This window comes from Acinonyx jubatus, chromosome B2 (assembly GCF_027475565.1).
Source record: "Acinonyx jubatus isolate Ajub_Pintada_27869175 chromosome B2, VMU_Ajub_asm_v1.0, whole genome shotgun sequence".
Classification (NCBI taxonomy): domain Eukaryota; kingdom Metazoa; phylum Chordata; class Mammalia; order Carnivora; family Felidae; genus Acinonyx; species Acinonyx jubatus.
This window is the reverse complement of record NC_069385.1, coordinates 92,826,215-92,844,121: the sequence shown is the minus strand read 5'-3', so window position 1 is coordinate 92,844,121 and position 17,907 is coordinate 92,826,215. Positions and strand designations below refer to the sequence as shown.

Genomic DNA, 17,907 nt, shown 5'->3' with positions numbered 1-17,907 from the left:
TTTGAAATATTGAGGGCACACTTAGTAATGTCTGGAGCTGGATATTTGCATAACTACCTGAGACACATGGGATATCTCTGTGTCTTTCTTCAGTATTGGAGGTTTTCCATCTGCAGTCACTTCAATCATACACACACTCTGAGAGCTGCCCACAGGGATTGTGTAGCTAGAAACAAAACAGAAGAGGCCATTATTGTATGTATTACTGGCAAGAACAGGGTAACTTCACACATGGATGGTAAGTACTTCTTCAATGAGAGAGGTACTTTCTGGATCATAATAATCCTGAAATATGGCCTCAACCAAGTGTGAACATTTTAGGATAGATGAAAGATATATTTCTTTTCTTACGCTGAAATTTTATTTTCCTTCTCTTTCTATCTCTAAATCAGGACTTGAAATGCTTTCAGAAAGTTAAACCCCCACAAAACCAAAAGAGCTTTCTGTATAAGTAGCTAATAATAAATTTTAAGTGCTAACAGTGGTGGACATATGGTCTTACTCATGTAGGAGACTGTTGGACAAGTAACAGCAATGTTAAATGATGCAAACCTGCCTAGGTAGAAATTTCCCCTCCCTGGCCTCCAGGGGAAATAGAAATGGAATAAGAAATGAAAGGCTGCATACCCTTGAGCAGTGAGATTACAATGTGATATAGTTATCAGAACTCAGAAAGCATGCTGCTAATGTACTGGCATGGTACTGTGTCTCAGAGATAAAGAAAAGTATAAGGTTAAGGGAATTTGTAGAATGAATAGCAGAAATGACCAATACACAATTGAAAATTTATCACAGTTTATGAAGTGATACAATCAGATAAAAAGGTACACATACTAAAGTACTTGGCAAAAAATTAAATAGAATTTTAAAAGACAATTTAAATGATAGTACCCTGTCACTTGCCACATGTAATAATAGTAACTTGTCTTTTTAAGTCTATTCCATAGAGATATCAGAAATTCATTTACTAATATTAACAGTGGCTATTTCTGCATACTGAAAGTATGATCTTAATGCTCACTTTTGCTTTTTTGTATTTTCTAAATTTTAGACAATGAACACACCTAATTTTTACTTTTAATTTTGACCCACTGCCCCAGTTTGCACATGACTAAGACATTTTCCAGGATGCAGGATTTCTCAGTGCTAAAACAAGGTAAGTGCCTCGTACATCAGGATCAGTTGGTAATTCCACTTTTAAAAGAAAAAGTCAGTTTTATTAAAAATCATTAGTTAAAACACTTATCAATATTTTTCTTAAAATCAGTTTTGGGGTCTAAGTTGAATGGAAAAAGCAAACCAGAACTTCCTTCCCCCACCCCCCCCACCCTCACCCCCTTGCTCCAGAAAGGGATAGTGGTCATGCTGGTTTTCTCTTCCCCTTTACCTAGAAATACAAATCTGATATGGCCCTTTTAATACATTATCACACTACTTTTTGGGCCCCTGCTCCAGTTTACCAAGGACACTTCTAATTCTGATCAGATCACTGTTGAAGATGTTTAAATTCCACAAATAACCTCTAGAGTGTCGCATTTGTGTGAATTGTAAATTGTGGTGATATATGAAGCACATTTGTCATTATAGTTGAAATGGGAAGGTAGACCTGTACAGATGCTTTATTCTGGAAATGCAGGAAATAGTTCTCAGGGAATGCACATGTCCTTATTAAGACATAGTAAGATCTGGGGCGCCTGGGTGGCTCAGTTGGTTAAGCGGCCAACTTCAGCTCAGGTCACGATCTCGCGGTCCGTGGGTTCGAGCCCCGTGTCGGGCTCTGGGCTGATGCCTCAGAGCCTAGAGCCTGCTTCCGATTCTGTGTCTCCCTCTCTCTCTGCCCCTCCCCCGTTCATGCTCTGTCTCTCTGTGTCTCAAAAATAAATAAACCGTTAAAAAAAAAAAAGACATAGTAAGATCTCGTCTTGTTTGTTTCATTCAGAGCTTGTTAAAATCTAACCATTAACTTCAGTGCTATAGAAGGAAGCTACTCTACCCTATTTACTTTCTGTTACCTCCTTCTTTTCTTCCCCTGGCCCTTCCACTAAATGGTTGATTCTATTGTCTGCTTGGTTTATGTACCATTTTGGAAATTGATGCTCTAATTTCACCAGAGATTTTTCTACATGTACATTCTTATCATGTTCATTTTTATAATATCTCATTTTTGCTTACAGACCAAACTGTATGATAGGCAATGAAAAAATGCTGTATAAACAAATTTAGACATTATGCCACATAAATCATTTGAGGCATACATATCCCGTATGCCTCTCAAGTATTGCTGAGGCCAGCCAAGTCTAATGATTTAAAGACTTAAGGATCATATTTTGAGATAATCCATTGACTAGCTGAGTGATCCTAGGCAAACCACTTAACCTTTCTTCCCTAAAGTGTGATTATCCACAGAAGGGAGATAATCATTCTTGGTTCATAAATGGTTAGTGAGAATCACATTACTTAATGTACATAAATCATTCAGTGCTACTATTAAAATCCAAAGTTAAAGCAATTATTTGCTGACTAGACAGGGATCTCTAAAGAGATTTTTATGAAAATAAATTACACAGTCAAGATGAAGTGTTCATCTACTTCTACTAATATTACCTATAATGGGATTCAAAATCAAATACTCAGGTTGCATTACCTTGAAAACTAAAATTTGATGAAAGAAACATTTTTTCCAGTGTCTGTAACATTCTTGTTCTTTGTCTTTACAGTCTTTAATAGGCTAAACAATTTGGCAGAAAATTCTGATTTGGCAAGATAATTTATTTTTAAATTTTTAGAAGAGCGTGCTCAAAGTGGAAGTTCAGGGTATCCAAAACCAAGGGAAGGGTTGTACAAATGTAAACAATGGAGAGTGGATTGTTCAATCAAGTACTTTTATAGAATTGAATGCTATGCAGCTCTTAAACAGGAGTTAGAATATTAACTAATGGCATAGAAAAATATTTGTATAGAATAGAAAAAGGATAGACAATTTGAGTGATATACCATTTTTATAAAAAAATATGCATAGAGATAATACTTGATCTACTCTCGCTAATATTAACAGTGGCTATCTGTGCATGCTGAGAATGAAGATGATTTTTAATTGGTCTCTTTTGCTTATTTGTATTTTCCATATTTTGGACATGGAACATACAATAATTTTAAATTTCACCTCTTAAAAGAAAAATTCAGTTTTATAAAAAAAATTCAGTTTTTATTTATATAAAAACAAAAATAATTTATTGACATTTTTGTTTTCCTAGATTTCATGCTTTCTCTCTAGGTAAACTATCTTCATGTTAGGTATGTTAACTCTTGAACAACACAGGGATTAGGGGTGACCACCCCTGCCCTGCATACTTGAAAATACACATACAACTTTTAAAAGTTAGCCGATAGCCTTCTGTTGACCACAAGTCTGACCAATAACCAACATGAACAGCCAATTAACACGTTTGATATGTTATATATGTTATATACTGTATTCTTACACTAAACTAAGCTAGAGAAAAGAAAATGTTATCAAGAAAATCGTAAGGAAGAGGAAATAGCATTTATAGTACTGTACTGTATTTATAAAAAAAAAATCTGCATATAAGTGGACCCACACAGTTGAGACCCATGTTGTTCAAGGGTCGACTGTATTGCTTTCTGACAGCCTCTGAAATCTCTTCTTCTAGAATTTATGTTAGACACTTTTCAGAAGACAATTTAACTGTTCTCTAAATTTCTTAATCTTGCTTTCACATCTTTAAAATACTTTCTTAATTTCTCTGTCCTGTATTCTTCCTAGGCACCAATTTTTTCTGCAGCAGTCTCTAGGAACTATTTATTCTATTGACAGAATTTTAATAAATTTTAAATTTTAATGAATATTTTATTCCCCAGGATTTTGAATCTTTTGCATCATTTTTGTATAATTTATGCCTGATTTTCCTTTATAGATTCTCCTTTAAGACAACTTATTCTTTCACTAATGTTTTCTAGCATCCCAGAAATATTTACTTAAAAGTTTTTGTCAGATTTTTCCATAAAAATGATTTTATCTAGAGTGATTCATGTTCCACTTGTTGATTTCCTTTGCTCCTTTCTCAGTATTGCCATGTGTTCTGATACTGTGCTGTGCAGCCTCATTTTTAGTTTTTTTTTTTCTCTTTCCCCTCACTTCCATTTTCCTTGTTGTGCTCATCATTAGGCAACCCATGTCTGCTTGACTAATGAGAACCCTACCTGATCTCCAGAGCATCTAAACCTGAATCTTGGATAATGTATATTTGGCAGTTCTGTTCTATGGTGATATTGAAGGTATTCTTTGGTCCATTCAGAGCTAAAAAGATTGCTTGGTACAGTTCTGCTTATGATGCTTTGGTTGTCTCTGTTCTTTGTAGGCTGGCAGTTTGCTAAAAGACAGAATCCCAGAGGAAGTCTCTCTTTTTCTCTGTGGGTAGATAGGTAGATAAATGATAGAGATATCACATGTATACTTGAATGACTAGTTTAAATTCCCTTATAGTTGCTGAGCATCCCTGTTTTTAGACCTAGATCTTTGCAGGCCTGCAGTCTTAGCTCTTGATGCTTTGCAGTTTTGTCGGTTTCTTGTCTGGGAAGATGTCTACCTTGTTTTTGAATTCGCTTTTGTATTTTCAGTTGTGTATTTTAAAATTTTCTATATTGTTGCTATGTGTTTGACACTAAGGAGGAACGTCAAAGTGTAATGTTACAGTCATCTTGACCAGAAGTCTCACTTTTTTTTTACAATAAGAAAAAACAACAATAAAGATAAAATTGAGTTATAACTTTTTTTAATGCTTATTTATTGATTATGAGAGAGAGAGGGAGGGAGAGCACGCACATGTGGGGATAGAGAGAGTAACAGACTCTCAAGCAGACTCTGCAATGTCACTGTAGAGCCCAATGCAGGGCTCAATCTCATGAACTGAACCATATGATCATGACCTGAGCTGAAATCAAGAGCCAGATGCTTAACCAACTGAGCCACCCAGGTGCCCTGAGTCCTAACTTTTGAAGGGCCATGTAAATAGAAAGTTATCTTTAATCTGTGAGGGGTGGAATGAAGGGAAATTAAGCACATTGGAGGTGCCTTTATAATTTTGCAGGCTTTTAAATTTGGAAAGAATAATTTCTTTGGCTTTTTCCATCTCGGGTTGTGTGTGTGTGTGTGTGTGTGTGTGTGTGTGCGCGCGCTTTCACATTTCAATGCATCTGTCTCATGTTTTTCTTCAGTGGCAGATTTCAAAAGCACATAAGTAAAGTGGTTTGTCTTTCTTCCAGAGAGAAATAGGAAGTATGGATTTCTTTCTTCTCTAAGGTACTTATGTTTGATTTGTCAAATCTTGGAGTTATATGAGTCACTGGCATTATACCATAATGAAATTAAATGCTTTAAAAGGCCAATGTAGTGCTATGCCGAAGGCTCACAAAACATAGCTCATGCATAATTGTAGTAGCTATAGAATTTTAAGCCATGATATAAAAGTAACATAACTGAACAGCACCAACTGTGTCTAGGGAATATTGCAAAGTTGATGGCAATACTGAATCCTTCCACAGGTGCAAAATATGTTCTTTTCTCTTATCACTCACTAGGTTTGGTTATTATACAGCAATGATTCTAGCTTGTCTATTTTATTATTATTTTTTTAAATGTTTATTTATTTTTTGAGAGAGACAGAGAAAGAATGTGAGTGGGTTAGGGGCAGTGAGAGGGACACAGAAGCAGAAGCAGGTCCAGGCTCTGAGCTGTCAGCACAGAGCCCAATGCAGGGCTCAAACTCACAAGCTGTGAGATCATAACCTGAGCTGAAGTAGGACGCTCAACCGACTGAGCCACCCAGGCTCCCCTAGCTTGTCTATTTTAAATTTTGGACATGAATTAACTTTGCTGGGTTTATTTCTTTATTTACCTAAATTAGACTTTAAAAATGAATGTAAAAACAAGTTCTCTATATAGATAACCTTTAATATAGATAGCAGTTAAGTGAATCTCCAAGATAGTAACTATTATGACCAAAAATAACCAGCCTTAATGTTTACCACATGTTAAGTATTACTCTGAAATGAATAGATAGCATTCACATTAAGCTCCAGCTTGGAACTTCCATTAAAAGAATCTTTCTGGCTAGATTTAGGACTGAGAGAGATTAACCTCAATGTTAGCTGCTATGATCTCCAGATTCGGCTCAAAGTTGCACTGGAGTTGTGAGAGTTAGCTCTGCATATGAATAGCTGAGATGGGAGACTCAGATCGGCAGATGGCAGTAAAGGTACATGGCTGAGATGGAGGCATTGAAAGGCATCTGCTCCCCACAGATAGGATCTAATTGACAGTGTGATTGTTTTAGGTCCCTGTTTGCAACAGGAAAACAGGGGAAAATATATTTAAAAGATTATACATCAGGCAGTATGGATGAAACTGTCCAGAGACATACAGTTTTCCTTACCGGTCATGTATCTAATGTGACTGTCATGGCTGTGTGGGCAAATTTAAGAAGATGCTGTTTACGACCACGAAGGTTTCATACAGCCCAATCAACACAGCCATACTGTTTGAGGTTGTTAATGTGACTCAGCACAATCTATATGTTAAATGAATGTAAAAAAAAGATCAGACACAAAAATCACTGTTAGGCCCTTTGCCAAATAAAAGCAATGTAAACACACCAAAGGCACCTTGAAGCATGCCTTTTTATTTAGAGCACCAAAGAGCTGGCCAGGATGGCCACACAGTTTGTACAAGGAATGCTGCCTGACCTCTGTCTGATAGGTGATTGTTACAAGGACTTCCTGCCTCTAGATGATTGTCATGAGATGGTCATTGGCTTTAGGTTATTTTATTTAGCCTTTTCTCTGACTGACAGATAGCCCAAATATCCTGAATAATAAATTACTGAGAAAACCGAGCCATTATCCTGTGAAGCACTGATACTAAAGAAAGAATCTGCAATGATTCGTGAAGACTGCTGGAGCAGGAACTTCATTTACACCCTTGATTAGCCAGAGCAGTCGTCAAGGGAACAACCAACCAGCTGTCATGAGATATCACAGATATTCCAAAAACTGTGATTTTACTTCTGACTACACTATCCAATTCATGTGCACTGGGATCTACAGCATATACAGACCAGAGATTTCATGGTCTCCCGGTAGCACCTATAAAAGTATAGACGGCAAGAATACCCTTGTTTTCTTTGCCCAGTAAAAACATTCACATAATGACTATTACAATTACACAAATTGAAATTTGTATTCAGAAATATAGTGTTTTTTGACCTGACATCTGGCTTTAATCTATCTGAATATCATGGTAAGAAGCTTCAATGGTGTGCTGGAGAAGGCTAGTACTGACTCAGGAGAGCTGGTTTTGTGCATTCTTTCTCAATTCACACATCTGTGAATTCATGTTGGTAATTTGAAATTGACCATGGTGGGAGTATTTATGCCTGGCAAATTGGCAAAGCTACAAATCATTCAACCCTTTATCCTCCCCTTTTTCCTCTAAGATCTTGAATCCGTGGAGATTCTTGAATATTTCCTAGTAGGATTTAAATACTCACTTAGAACAAGGCCATTAAGTTGCAAAGCTTAGCTTCATTGTTGGCATTTAATTTGGAACTTCAAATAGGAAATCTGTTTTATTCATACTCTGTTCATAGCTCTAGGTTGGATCAGTTTACTCTGCTGATAAATGGGGGTTTTAAGAATATTACCCCTAAAACCTACACATACACAGTTTATAAATGCCAATTAGTACTTAGTTTTACCCTTCAAGTCTAATACTTGTTGCTCAATTCATTTGTTTTTAGCAATCTTGGGGTATATTTGTATCCAGTCCACTAAACAGTCAAAACTCAGGAGCTCAAAATACTCATTTCTGATCCTTTCCTCTTCAACCCCTAAACTCTCATATACACATATTTTGAGCTACTAAAGTTTCCCAAGTTGAAATAGCATTTGAAAAAAATCAATTTAATAATAGATTATTTCACCCAATTTGAACAAAAAGCCATTCTGATGATATGGGTATGTAGAGGGATTCACTTCCGTTAGCTTAGGAGTGAAACCAAAGACCAGTTTCCCTTAGGAAAAAACCATGTGCGTCCCTGTCATTTTTTAGTATTACAGTGAGTGATGGCTGATTCTCACAAAATTGCCTTACCTAAATAATAAACGTGCGGTTTACCTGTCTTCTAAATACTGGGTTTTGCATGATTAGTATTATTTGTAGCGTATGATTGATTTTCCTGCCTGTGTATTTTGAGATTTATTTTAAAAAATAATATTTCGATGCTAAAATATTTATACTTTACCATATTTAATCCAATTTATTAATCTAGCTTTTATTAAAAATATGAAGAGAGAGATTAATAGAGATGCAAAGGATTTAAATTTCACAAGCACTCTCGAAGCCAAACTTGTAAATATTCTGATCACTCTAAATGTAAAAAGGCTGTAGTGTGATCCAGTGAGCCATGCCTCAGGATCAATACATCTTTGGTTTCATATTTCTTTGTCAGCTGGCACACCATCTAAGTGTCCCTTGTCTCAGCTTATTCAATTTTCTCTGGGAAAGTCCATCTATTTCTCATTCTTATATATAACTTTTTCTTTAGGGTTTCTAAGGTTTTAATGCATGCCACTTCCCCCCCAATTGTCCTTCCTACACACCTTTGCCAAACGTGGCTTCCCCATCTTTGAAACTTCTGATATGGAGAGAAGAAAAGTAAAGTTCTTACCCCAAGCAAACTTTCAATTTGGAGATAGCCAGACAAGTAAAATTTTAGAAATTCAATCAATATAAAAATAGATGCAATCAATGAATATATGTAATCTAGGCTTAATGCTTGAAGAAGCATTACTAGCCCCTCCTTAATTTAGGGTCTATTTCTTATTAATAGCTCCCATGAAAGCACTCCGAATTTAAAAACTGAGAAAAATGTAATTAAATAAATGATTAGGATGATGAAAAAATGATTAGGATGATTAGGATGATGTCACCCTTAGAGACAACATACTTCTGGAGTTGTTTATGATAAGAAAAACAATTACATTAACCTTTTAGAAGTTTTCCAGAAGATGACAAATGAAATAGACCAAGTAGACCAAAATCCATGTCATGTCATGTGCAAAGTAAAATTGCTGACAGAGATGGTTTCAAAATTTTATATTACTTGATACAAATAGAAAACTCAATTACTGTGAGTCCTATAAGCCCACAATGATGAAGAAATTTAATAAGCTCTAAATACATAATCTCAGTTAATTTTATTTATGTAATCTTGATCCAAATGATTTAAGGGAGTTACCTTTAAACTCTAATACTTCATTTTATCTTAAAACATGTACATTTGTTCAGGGGCGCCTGGGTGGTTTAGTCATTAAGTGTCTGACTTTGGCTTAGGTCATGATCTGACCTGAAGTTCCTTCTCAATTCCACATCCCATGAGTTCATGGGTTCTAGCCCCATATCAGGCTCTGTGCTGACAGCTCAGAGCCTGGAGCCTGCTTTGGATTCTGTGTCTCCCTGTCTCTCTGCCCCTCCTTGGCTGCACTCTGTCTTCTCTCTCTCTCAAAATAAATAAACATTAAAAAAAATTAAAAACCCATGTACATTTGTTCATACTAAAATTTGTTCGTTATAGGACTGAGTCTACACTAGTTTTTCATATGAGGGAAAATAGTAGGAAATAGAAGAAAAAGGGAAAATCTGTATAGGGAAATAAAGCATAAAATAAATTAGTGTTCAGGAAAATTATCTTATACAACTTAAAATCGATCTATTCATTCAATAAACAAATGAATCCCTATTATGTAAGAAACTAGTAGGTGGTGGGGAGGTGGAGGTAGATAAAGCAGTTGTCTTCTGAAGGTCTTCATAGAGGGTAGACAGGAAAGACACTACCATTCTTTGAGAGGTCAATTTTCACCAAAACCAGAGGAATCAGGGCCGGCACACCAGTATTGGCAGTGTAGGTTAGTGTTAATGAGAGCTGACAGATTTGTGCTTCGTCTTCAAGTCTCACTCAAACTCAGTGAGCAAGTGATGCTGGGAAGATTTTACTCAGAGATACAAACTGGGAGCTTGTGATTGCCAGGCTCATGAGGCAAAAATGAAAATAGGGAGTTCAAAGAGTGCCTATCTTTACTGATTATAGAAAACAAACAAAAAGGAGAATATTTTTTTCCTCATCTTTAGCTTTTTTTGCTCTTCTTTAAAGAGCCCCAGTCCAGTATCTCATGCTTTCATGCTGCTCTGTCTTATCTTCTATCTATTGTAAGCAATGCTTGACCAATGAGAGGACACACTGGAATACATCATTTGAAAGTGACAGAGATACCTTCATTGGGTATACATTGTTATTATAGCAATGGCCTCTTATAATGGGATAGTTTGCTTTATTTAATAAACATTTGTATATCATTTATTATGAACCAAGCATTTTATTTTCCTCAAGTATTTTACCTTTAAATTCTTTTTTAAAAAGTAAGCTCTATGCCCAATGTGGGGCTTGAACTCACCATCCCCAGATTAAGAGTCCCATATTGTAGTGACTGAGCCAGCCAGGTGCCCCTCCCCAAGGACTTTAAAATATTCAACATCATCCTCCCCACGAATTAAGCAGAAACATGTTGTTTTTTTCTCCATATAAAGATCAGGAAGTTGAGTACCTGAGGGGCTAACTATCTGCGGTCCCCTAGTACCTAAACTGACATAGCTGGGTTTTGATGTGAAGATGGAAGCAGAGATTGAAGTGAATTCCAGAAACACCAAAATGCTGCCAATGACTCAAGGATAGAAGAGGTGAGGAACAAATCTTCCCTCAAGCCTCCGAAGGCAGGGTGGTTTTACTGACACCGTGACTTCATAGTTCTGGACTCCAGAACTATGAGAAAGTAAATTTCTATTGTTTTAAGCCATCAATTTTATGGCAATTAGGTTACAGCAGCCACAATAAGCAAATACAGAGCAGAAGTTTTTCTTTTTTTAATGAAACAATGTTAAAAATTAGAGGCAAGGATTAGAATATTAGCAGTGTTCAATAATTAAAATGGAATTCAGACATAAATGAGATTAGAATGTGTATATATTGAATTATAAGTGGACACCTTATTAAGGTATACAGATAATCTAAAAGATTTGGGTTTAACAAATATCTCAGTTGTGGAGTGGTTATGAAAAAGATCAGAAAGCAACAGTGTATCTCTTTTTTAACATTTTCACAGTGTAGTTAAATTTGACAGGAAACACTGATGTAATAAACACAAATCTATTACAGATACCTAAATCTAGTACCTGCATTTATTGCAATTCAAATAGAGTAATAAAAACATTCTAACAGACCTCTTTAAAGTGCAAAGGGGACTGTGCTCACTAATTCACTAAACACTAAGGGTGAACACAGTCATAGCAGTAACTGGAAAAGAAATGGCAAAAATATATTCAGCAATTTACAGTCCTTTACTATTTGATACTTTGAAATCTAAAACACATTTCCCTTTGGTTTGTTTTTAATTACCTTTAGGGGGTGGGATTATATTTGCTATCTATAGTAAAAGGAAATGTTTATATTCAAAGCTTTTTATCAATTGCAGATGTTTTGTTGACAACCAATGTAGCAAACATTTCCACAGTGGTTTACTTTAACCTTTAACCAACTGAGAATCTAGTGTCTTAATCTTGGGGAGAATAATACAAATTTTGAAATCATAAGTTCTTTAGGCCAAAGAAAGTTCTCAGTGGTGGTGCTGTAGATGGGTGGGGAAAGCTCGTCCTTCTATTCAAAGACTTTCCAGGGAATCAAAGTTTTATGTCACCACAGAAGCAATTCTATATTACATTGTGAATTGTAAAGGGGAGAACAAAGAAGTATCCACAAATGAGGAAACTTACCAACCTTATTAAAGAATCTTTGAATATTTTCTCTACTCAAAAGCATTTTCTGAATTGAGAAGGGGTTCTCATTTTGCTAATAACTCAGCCAGAGCCTAGAATTTCCTGAAGTGATAGTTTTCAAAGAAAAAAAGCACTAGATGTAATAGGAATATTAAAATACACACATGATTGTTTCATTCATGTTATATAAGTATAGGGTTGTAAGGATCAAGCTACTTTCCTTTCTAGTACTTAGAAGAGAAAAAATGATCCTCCTCCCCTTTTCTCTTTATGGTTTTTTTGTAGAGCATCATAATACAACATAGTTCCATGCACTTTTTACCAGCAGAATAAAATAACTGGACAAGCTTTATAAAGAAGAATTTCTCACATTAACAGTTATATACCTATAAATGCAAACTGGAACAGGGTCAACTGTACTCAGAACCCAGGAGTCTTAGTGGTAGGAAAGACTTGAGATGCATAGTCCATTCTCCTACTTAAAGGAAGACACTTTGTAAAGGCTTTGTAAAGGATGAATTTCAACCTGTTTGAATATTCAAATGAAAGAAGGCTCATTATGTCACGAAGCCATTTCTTCATTGTTTAACAGTTTTGCCACTGTTTGTATAAAAGCCATTGTGTGTGTGTGTGTGTGTGTGTGTGTGTGTGTGTGAGACCCCGTGATGTGTGTGCGTTAGGTACCCTTTATTGAAGATTTTCTTAAACCAGATACTGGGTTCAACACCATACATGGATTATATCAAGGCAGTATTTCTCAATCTGGGTTTCCTTTTTGCCGCATTTACCTCCAGGGAACATTTGGCAATGTCTGGAGAAATCTTTGTCATAACAGCAAGAGGAGGATGCCACTGACATTTAGTAGGAAGAGGTCACCAATGCTGCTAAACATCTTATAATGCACAGGGCAGCCCCTAACAACAAAGCATATATATCCCTAAATTATCAACAATGTTCAAATTGCGAAACTCTGATTTGAAGTAAAAGCAGAATGAATGTTCACTAGCTAAATAAATGGTAGGTCTTGTTATAAAAACGAGGGGCAAAGGAACATGTTTTTTTCCCCCTGTAATACAGCACTATTTTCTACAATGAAGGATTATAAAAAGATTGTTTTAGAGTTTTTTTAAGATGCTTATTTATATTTGAGAGAGAGGGAGAGAGACTGTGCAGGGGAGAGATGGAGACAATCTGAAGCGGGCTCCAGGCTTTGAGCTGTCTGTAAGCACAGAGCTCGATGCTGGGCTGAAACTCATGAACCTCATGAGCTGTGAGATCTTGACCTGAGCCAAAGTTGGCCGCTTAACCAACTGAGCCACCAACGCGCCCCTAAAAATATTACTTTAAAACATTTTGTTATTTTCATGCAACATATTCACATGACTCAAGATTCAAAAGGTATGCAAAGATATGTATATAGTCTAAAATCTTTCTCCTACCCCACACCTGGACTACCCAAGTCCTGTCCATCGAGGAACCAGTGTTACCAATTTCTTGTTTATTTATCCAGAAGTCCTCTATGCATCTGTAAATGCACACATACACAGACACATGTGGACACAAATACTATATACATTCTTCCCATGGTGTTTTTATTATTTAATCCATTTTAGAGATTATGTTCTAGCATGACACAAAGAGTTTCCATGTTTCTTTTTAAGGTGGTAGAGTATTTCATTGTATGGATTTCACTGTACTTTATGTAACCTCTCCTCTCTCTATGGATACATTTCCATTTTTTTCTATAAGTAGATTCGACAAGTAGAATTACCAAAGAAGAAAGTTTGTGTTTGTAATTTTTATTGGCTATTTTCCAAATTACCCTGCATTAAAGTTGTACCTGTTTCCATTTTGTAACTTTTCAAATTTTCTCTCACTGTTTATACCTTCTCATCAAAAACTTTCTAGGAATAAATAAAAAGGTTGGTACACCAGACAGTATTTTGTTCCTATCATGTTCTCAGGACTTATTCAGAATCTGCCTACAAGAGGTTTTTTTTTAACCTGCTTTTAATTGTGGTAAAACATATATAACATAAAGTTTACCCTTTTAACCATTTTTAAGTGTAAAATTAAGTGGCATTAAGTATATTTACAATATTGTGTGACGGTCACCACTATTTCCAAAATTTTTCATCACACCAAATGGATGAAATTCTAATTATTAAGCAATAATTCCCCATTCAGCCTCCCCTCAATAGCCTTGAATCTAATTTGTGTCCATGAATTTGTCTATTCCAGACATTTCATGTAGGTGGAATCATATAGTATTTGTTCTTTTGTGTCTGTCTTATTTCACCTTAGCATGAAGTTTTCAAGGTCCATCCATGTTGTAACATGTATTGGAATTTCATTCCTTTTTTAAGGCGTTTTATCTATCTCTTGATAGACATATATTTGTTCACAGCTTTTGGCTACTGTGAACAATGCTGCTATGCATACTGGAATACAAGAATCTGTTCGAGTCCCTGTTTTTAGTTCTTTTGAGTATGTACCTAGGAGCATAATTGCTGGGTCATATAGTAATGTTACATTTAACTTCTTAAGGAACCATCAAATTGTTCTCCATAGTGACTAAACTATTTTAGATTCCCACCAGCATTGTACTAGGGTTCCAATTTTTTCACACTCTTGCAAATAACATTTGTTATTTTTCATTTTGAAAATAAAATTATAGCCATTGTAGTAGGTATACAGTGGTATATCATGGTTTTGATTTGCATTCCCCTAATAACTAATGATTTTGAGCATGTCTTCATAGGCCTATTGACCTTTTATATGTCTTTGGAGAAATGTCTGTTCAGGTTCTTTGCCTATTTTAAAATTGGGCTGTCTGTCTTTATATTGTTTGTATTTTATTGTTCATTATTCCTCCTCGTACCCTGAATCAAAACCTTACTCAAATTAATTTTCACCCATTCATCATAAGTCTGCTTCCTTGAGAGAAGACAGAATCCTTTTACTCTAATAGGCACATAACCATTAAATTTGGTTTCCTGCCCAATTCTGGCAAGGCATAATTTACCTTTTCAAGAGGATTAAGATAATGGTGAAAAGTATCAAGGATTTTATTTCCTAAAATATTTTAGGTAAATTTTTCAAGGCATAATCTTACCTCTGAATTTGAGAAAGAATATTTGTAAATACATTCATAAGCAAGCAATGATAACTCTAATAAAAAGGTTAATTATCTAAAATGGGTCAGAAATTCTTTTGCAGATATTTTTAAACAAATTATACAAACCTAGGCAAAAAGTCTACACAAACTGTCAAAATTTGTTGTCTATTCAAATTCACTTTGGAAACATATTGTAGGTTAATTTAATTACATTCAGATTAGGTGTGACTAAAAGGTAACGAAACAAATCTAATCACTGGAAAAATTAGAAATTTTAAGTTTTCTAGAACCCTCCAAATTATACTGATAGTGTTTTATGTATGTAAATTAAATAGCTAAAAAGTAATTTAGACACAAATGAGATCAGAATATGTATAGGGGTGCCCGGGTGGCTCAGTTGGTTAAGCAGCTGATTGTTGATCACAGCTCAGGTCTTGATCTCAGGGTCATGAGTTCAAGCCCTGCACTGGGCTTCATGCTGGGTGTGAAGCCTACTTAAAAACAATAAATAAAACAAACTTAAGAAAAATAATATGTATACATTAAATTGTGAGTGGACTTATACTTTTAATATCTACAGATAATCCAAATGACTTGGCTTTAACAAATATTTAGCTGTTGAGTAGCTGAGAAAAAAAATCATAAAGCAATAGTATCTTTCCTCTTGAACATTTTCACAGTGCAACTTAATATGTTAGGAACCTTGATTTAATCAATATAAATTCAACAACGTAAATGGGAATAAAAAGGTTCTAGATTCCTAATATATTGTCATTGGTCAGGCCTGTATTTTGTAATGGTTTACAACAGGAGTGTATTAAAATTAAATGGTAGACAAAATCCTGGGTCCATTAAGTGTTAAATCAACAATAACAACAAAAATTTGAAGAGAATGATTGAAGACAATACAAAGTAATGACATCACCAACACTACTACTGATACTACTACTACTATTAATTGATAATAATTGATTGAATAAGATTTACTAAATGCCAAGTAACAAGTGCTTCTATATACTACATATATTAACTCACCATAACCTCCACAAGTAGGCAATCTTATAGTGTCCATTTTACAGATAAGAGAATGGAAGCATGGGATTGTAAGTGATTTGTCCAACCTCACAAGGAGAAGATCCAGGATATGGACCCAAATAGACTGGCTCTGAATCTAAATACCTAACTCTTTTATCAGTGGTCCCCAAACTTATTTCCACATTGACAACTCCTGGGTGTCCTACAAAAATTACAATGATCAGGCCATAACCCCAATCAACTAATTCCCAATCTCTAGGGATGGAACACAGGCACATGTATTTTTTGAAGCTACACAGGTGATTCCAGTGTACAGACAAAGTTGGGAATCCTAGGTAGCCTTAAATCATGGAAATCAAAGAAACCAGAATTATCAAGCAGAAAACCTACAACTGAAGCATTAAGAAGAAGGGATAATCTTAAACATAAAATAAACCACAACAAATAACACATGACATTCTTATACCACTAAAGAAAAAAAAGAGTTTAAGCTGAAGCAAGATGAAATTGGGTATCTTGAGTATTAATATTCTACTTACCAAAACAACATGAGGTAATAAGCATTTTAAAGAAAAGGGTGTCTGCTCTTTATTTGGAATGAAAGTGGTATTATGTTGAGAAACAGGCAATAGATAGACAATTCTAAAATTTGAATGGAACCAGAAAAGACCCTGAACAGCCAAAGTAATGTTGAAAAGCAAAGCAAAGTGGGAGGCATCACAATTCTGAATTTTAAGCTGTATTACAAAGCTGTAATCATTAGGACAGTATGGCACTGGCACAAAAACAGACACATAGATCAATGGAATAGAACAGAGGACTCAGAAGTGGACCTACAATTATATGGTCAATTCAACTTTGACAAAGCAGGAAAGAATATCCAATGGGAAAAAAAATAGTCTCTTCAACAAATGGTGCTGGGAAAACTGGCAGTGACATGCAGAAGAATGAAGCTGGTCCACTTTCTGACACCATACACAAAAATAAATTCAAAATGGATGAAAGACCTAAATGTGAGACAGGAAACCATCAAAATCCTAGAGGAGAACATAGGCAACAACCTCTTTGAACCCCGCTGTAGCAATTTCTTACTAGACATGTCTCTGGAGGTTGGGAAACAAAGCAAAAATGAACTACTGGGACTTCATCAAGATGAAAAACTTCTACACAGTGAAGGAAGCAATCAGCAGAACTAAAAGGCAACGAATGGAATGGGAGAAGAAATTTGCAAATGACATATCTGATAAAGGGTTAGTATCCAAAATCTATAAGGAACTTAGCAAACTGAACATCCAAAAAATGAACAATCCAGTTAAGAAATGGGCAGGAGACATTAATAGACATTTCTTCCAAGAAGACATACAAATGGCTAACAGACACACGAAAAGATGCTCAACATCACTCATCATCAGGGAAATACAAATCAAAGCCATAATGAGATACCACCTCACACCTGTCAGAATAGCTAAAACAAACAACTCAGGAAACAACAGATGTTGCCAAAGATGCAGAGAAAAGGGGAACTCTCTTTCATGGTTGGTGGGAATCCAAACTGGTGCAGCCACTCTGGAAAACAGCGTGGAGGTTCCTCAGAAATTTAAAAATAGAGCTACCCTATGACATAGCAATTGTAGTACTAGGTATTTATCCAAAGGATACAAAAGTGCTGATTCAAAGGGACACACACACCCCAATGTTTATAACAGCACTATCAACAATAGCCAAATTATGGAAAGAGCCCAAATGTCCATTGACTGATGAATGGCTAAAGAAGATATAGCCATACACACACACACACACACACACACACACACACACACACACACACACTGGAATATTAGCCATCAAAAAG

The 17,907-nt window shown here is 35.5% G+C and overlaps 1 protein-coding gene across 1 annotated transcript in view; it reads right to left on the bottom strand.

Annotated features, from left to right (window-relative positions):
- EYS (eyes shut homolog) overlaps positions 1–17,907 on the bottom strand; it is a 1,591,614-nt gene that overhangs the window by 232,548 nt on the left and 1,341,159 nt on the right. Inside the window, exon 32 of the mRNA XM_053222617.1 lies at positions 58–166. Coding sequence (XP_053078592.1) covers positions 58–166 — 109 coding nt within the window. The remainder of the gene's footprint in view (positions 1–57; positions 167–17,907) is intronic.